The sequence below is a fragment of the Zingiber officinale genome, chromosome 11A (assembly GCF_018446385.1).
Source record: "Zingiber officinale cultivar Zhangliang chromosome 11A, Zo_v1.1, whole genome shotgun sequence".
NCBI classification, from domain to species: Eukaryota; Viridiplantae; Streptophyta; class Magnoliopsida; order Zingiberales; family Zingiberaceae; genus Zingiber; species Zingiber officinale.
The window spans coordinates 8,142,779-8,146,624 of NC_056006.1; the positions used below are offsets into that span (position 1 = coordinate 8,142,779).

General features: G+C 45.7%; 1 protein-coding gene across 3 annotated transcripts; it reads right to left on the bottom strand.

The window, feature by feature from the left end:
* Positions 1-578: 578 nt before the first annotated feature.
* On the bottom strand, positions 579-3,444 carry LOC122032222 (CBL-interacting protein kinase 6-like). 3 transcript variants are annotated; one of them, XM_042591491.1, is made up of 2 exons: positions 1,825-3,444; positions 579-1,386 (listed from the first exon to the last, which is right to left on the bottom strand). In XM_042591491.1, the coding sequence occupies exons 1-2, from the start codon at positions 3,061-3,063 to the stop codon at positions 1,339-1,341; spliced, it is 1,287 nt and encodes a 428-aa protein (XP_042447425.1). In that variant the 5' UTR covers positions 3,064-3,444; the 3' UTR covers positions 579-1,338. The 3 variants fall into 3 exon arrangements, with proteins under 3 accessions (XP_042447425.1, XP_042447424.1, XP_042447423.1); XM_042591490.1 differs by having other exon boundaries at positions 1,658-3,444; XM_042591489.1 differs by lacking the exon at positions 579-1,386 and having other exon boundaries at positions 1,506-3,079; positions 3,163-3,444.
* Between the last annotated feature and the right edge of the window lie 402 nt (positions 3,445-3,846).

Genomic DNA, 3,846 nt, shown 5'->3' on the forward strand with positions numbered 1-3,846 from the left:
AATTAATAGCTTCTATAATTATTTTAAAATAATTTACTTAATTTTAAATGATTTGATAAACAAATAATTTTAATTTAGAATTTAGAATTAAAATCTTAAGATTTAAAATTAAAGATTTAGCTATACGTTTAATAACTATTTAGTAACTTATACAATTGTATAACAACTACTTAGTCTATTTTAAAGTGATTTGTTTAATTTAAAATTATTTAATAAATTTGACCAAATTAATTAAAAATATATTTTTTTTAATATAATCCTACTGTGTATAATAATTTTAATTAAATTTTCAATAACAATTATCCACTGTTACACATTCTAATAATGAGTCGCTGCTATAATAATCCTAAAAGAAAATAAAAGCGAGATAGATGCCCTTGATTTTATTTTTTTTAAGAGTAAACCGCGATTTGATAAATTTAGGACACCTTTTTTTTATATTTATCCAAAATTAAGTATCTAATTTTTTTTTAAAAAAAAATCTCAAGAAGAAAGGAGAAAATTGTGCTTTGCATTATTTTTCTTAAATCTCTCATGTTTCTAGGGGAAAAACTATAATGCAAACTGAAAACTGTATATATATATATAATCAGTAATATATTTCATAAAAATGTAGTATTTAGTTAAAACAAAATCAGACCGCATGTTCTCTGAAGAACACGTCGATCCACGACGTGTCAACTGCACCAAAGTGCAAAGCATGCGACCGACCATGGCTGGGGAACCAAAGGCCAACAAAGAGTAAGAGAAGAGGAAGGATCTCAACAACAGGAGAGCGGAGAAGAGAAGCAGTGTCATGGATGATAGGGAGGCGAAGCGGGTGCTGCCGAGCTCATCGGATGTGCTGCACCAGCGGCGCCGGCTGCCTTACAGCATCACCACTATGGCCGTCAGCGGATTCCTCATCTTCGCCGCCATAGGGTACTTCGGCCTCTACTACAAGTCGAAGCCGGGGACCAAACCCTCCGACGTCGCCCGCGCCACCATCGCCACCGATAAACCCAAGTAGTTAATGCTCCAGTAGTTCTAGTTTGTGTTTACTTCAAAAACTAAGGTCCTATGTACTATTATCATCTACATGTTCAGAATCGAGTAGGGAGCGAAATATGACCAGTTGAATTGTGTGTGAGCAACTGATAATCAAGAACAGTTGAGAAAGATTTCTAAGCAGAAAGAAGCCCCATGTTCTTCAACTTTATATCGAAACACAAAAATGAGAATCTACTTTAGAGCTGAATTTGTGTACTAACCTCTTTCCAGCCACCTGTCGATGTCGACAGAGTCTGGAATGAGACAAGGACGCTGCATTATTTGTCACGGGGAGTGTCTGAGTTGTCGCTATCTAACATGTTTTCCTGCTGCTGCTTCTCGTTCTTCAAGCTTTTCCTGCAATGAATATTGAAGTAATCAGATTGTCGAACTTTTTGTATGGATCGATGAGAGTAACCAAATGCATTCAGAAAAATTAAAACTTTAAAGGAGTGCAATAATGGAGGAGGATGAACTGAAACAAATAAAGTTCTTGAGAGAGATGTGCATTAGTACAATAATGGAGGATGATGAACTGAAACAAATAAAGTTCTTGAGAGAGATCAGAATTAGTACAATAATGGAGGAGACAGAGTGGAGATAGATGGAGATAGATGGAGATAATTACAAATTTTGACGATGAATTTGGTTACATATGTTGATTGAGGATGATTAGAATGTAGAAGTTTGGAGTTGGTCGGATGATGAAGTCAAGATGATGTCTTGGAGCGCGGGGCGGAGTTCGTCGCTGCAGAACTTCTCGTATTCGGCGGTGTCGCCGCCGTCCCTCCTGACCTCCACCACGAGAACTGGCGGCGCCACTGTGAATATGTCGATGGAAATCGTCAGCTTGCCCATCCGACCTCGTTCCTCGCCCTCCAGCTTCACTCCCGCCGAGCAGCTCTTCGTCACCCGGCACTTCGCCGCCGCTCTGGCCGCAAAATTTTCCAGCCTCGACACAACGTCGCTTGCCGGCTCATTTGTGGCGAAGCGCATGACCTTCTCCCTCCGCTCTCCTTCGAGGAAGAGGGGTGAGAGGTCGAACCCATCCGAGAACGATATCAGATGGAAGGCGTTTAGTCTCTCTGGTTCCTTCCCCTCTTTCTTTGCTGGTTCTTTATCGCCGGAAAGCTCCGATTCTAAGCTGGCTGAAGGCGGCGACGAGGTACCGGTAACTGATTTGGGAATCGTCGATTTTTTGAACCAGGGAGATCCCGTGAGCCGGTCGACGGTGAATCTTGTCTTGGGGTTAGGGTCGAGCAGCTTGGTGACGAGCCGTCGGGCGTCCGACGAGAACCAAGGAGGACATCGAAAGTCCCCTCGGCGGATCTTCTTGTACATAGCGAGTATGTTCTCGTCCTGGAAGGGGAGGAATCCAGCTAGGAGGACGAAGAGGATGACGCCGCAGGACCAGAGGTCGGCCTTCGCCCCGTCGTAGCCCCTTTGGCCGACCACCTCAGGAGCGACGTACGCGGGCGTACCGCAGGCGGTGTGAAAGAGGCCGTCGAGTCGGACGTTCTCGGCGAAGGCGCTGAGCCCGAAATCAGCGATCTTGAGATCCCCTTGTTCGTCGAGAAGGATATTCTCCAGCTTGAGGTCGCGATGGAAGACACCTCGGCCGTGACAGAAATCAACGGCGGAGACGAGTTGGCAGAAGTAACGCCGGGCAGCGTCCTCGCGGAGGCGACCGGATCGGGCCACCTTGGTGAACAGCTCCCCACCGCGGACCAGCTCCATGGCGAAGTAGATCTTTGACCGCGTCGCCATCACCTCGTGAAGCTCCACAATGTTAGGGTGGCGAACCATCTTCATGGCCGAGATCTCGCGCTTCACCTGCTCCATCATCCCCACCTGGATCACCTTCTCCTTCCCTACCACCTTGATGGCCACGCCCTCACCTGTAAGGAGATTCCTCGCAAGATGCACCTTCGCGAACGTGCCCTGCCCGATGACCCGCCCTATCTCGTACCGCCCTTGGAGCACGCTTCGGCCTTCAACAGAAGTCGCCGGCGATGCAGCCACCACCTCCTCCATCCCAATCTACAACAATCTAGAATTTGCTTGCAGAGAGTAATAGCACGAGCGCAAATGCCTTGGAGAAGGTAGATACTGAATGTAATAACACAGATCTACCCGTCCTCGACGTGCTTCCGGTGGCAAGTGCGGCCGGAGGTGTGCTTGCTGGGCCTCCGCCCGCCCCAGAGCTCAGAGGATCTCCACGTCATCTTGCTGCATCACCTACAAACGAGAGAGACCACGCGCCCCAACCAGACCTTGATCGATCTCTCTCTCTCTCGCAATCTCGACGACGACGACGACGACAACGACGACGACGAGGAGGAGGAAATGGAGTCCCCTCGGAGGAAGCGAACGCCGCCACTGCGCTTCTCCATGGACGCCTCGGCAAGGTTAAAGTAAGGGCAAATTGAACGGAAAAGACCTAATTGACCCTATTTTAACCCGGCCGTACGAAGAGCAGGAGAAGGGTACATGGTCATGTAGAAATTTCGAAAAATTAACCCTCGGATGGAGATCGGATGGTGGGGATAGGAAGAGACGTTAGGCCACCTCACGTGATCGAGTCCGTTGGTGGACCCTTGCATTCGCATCTGCACCGTACAGTGTGTCGGGGAGCAGTTAATGAAAGCTAAAAAAATTAATGAGTATTTATTTTATACTCAATTTCTATACATCATTAGATTTTAAAAAAAACAACTATTTTATTTATTTTATATTTATAAAATTATTTATTATCATTATAACATGGACTCCACATAAAAAAAACATTCCAATCATTTAACTAAATACCGCAGATGA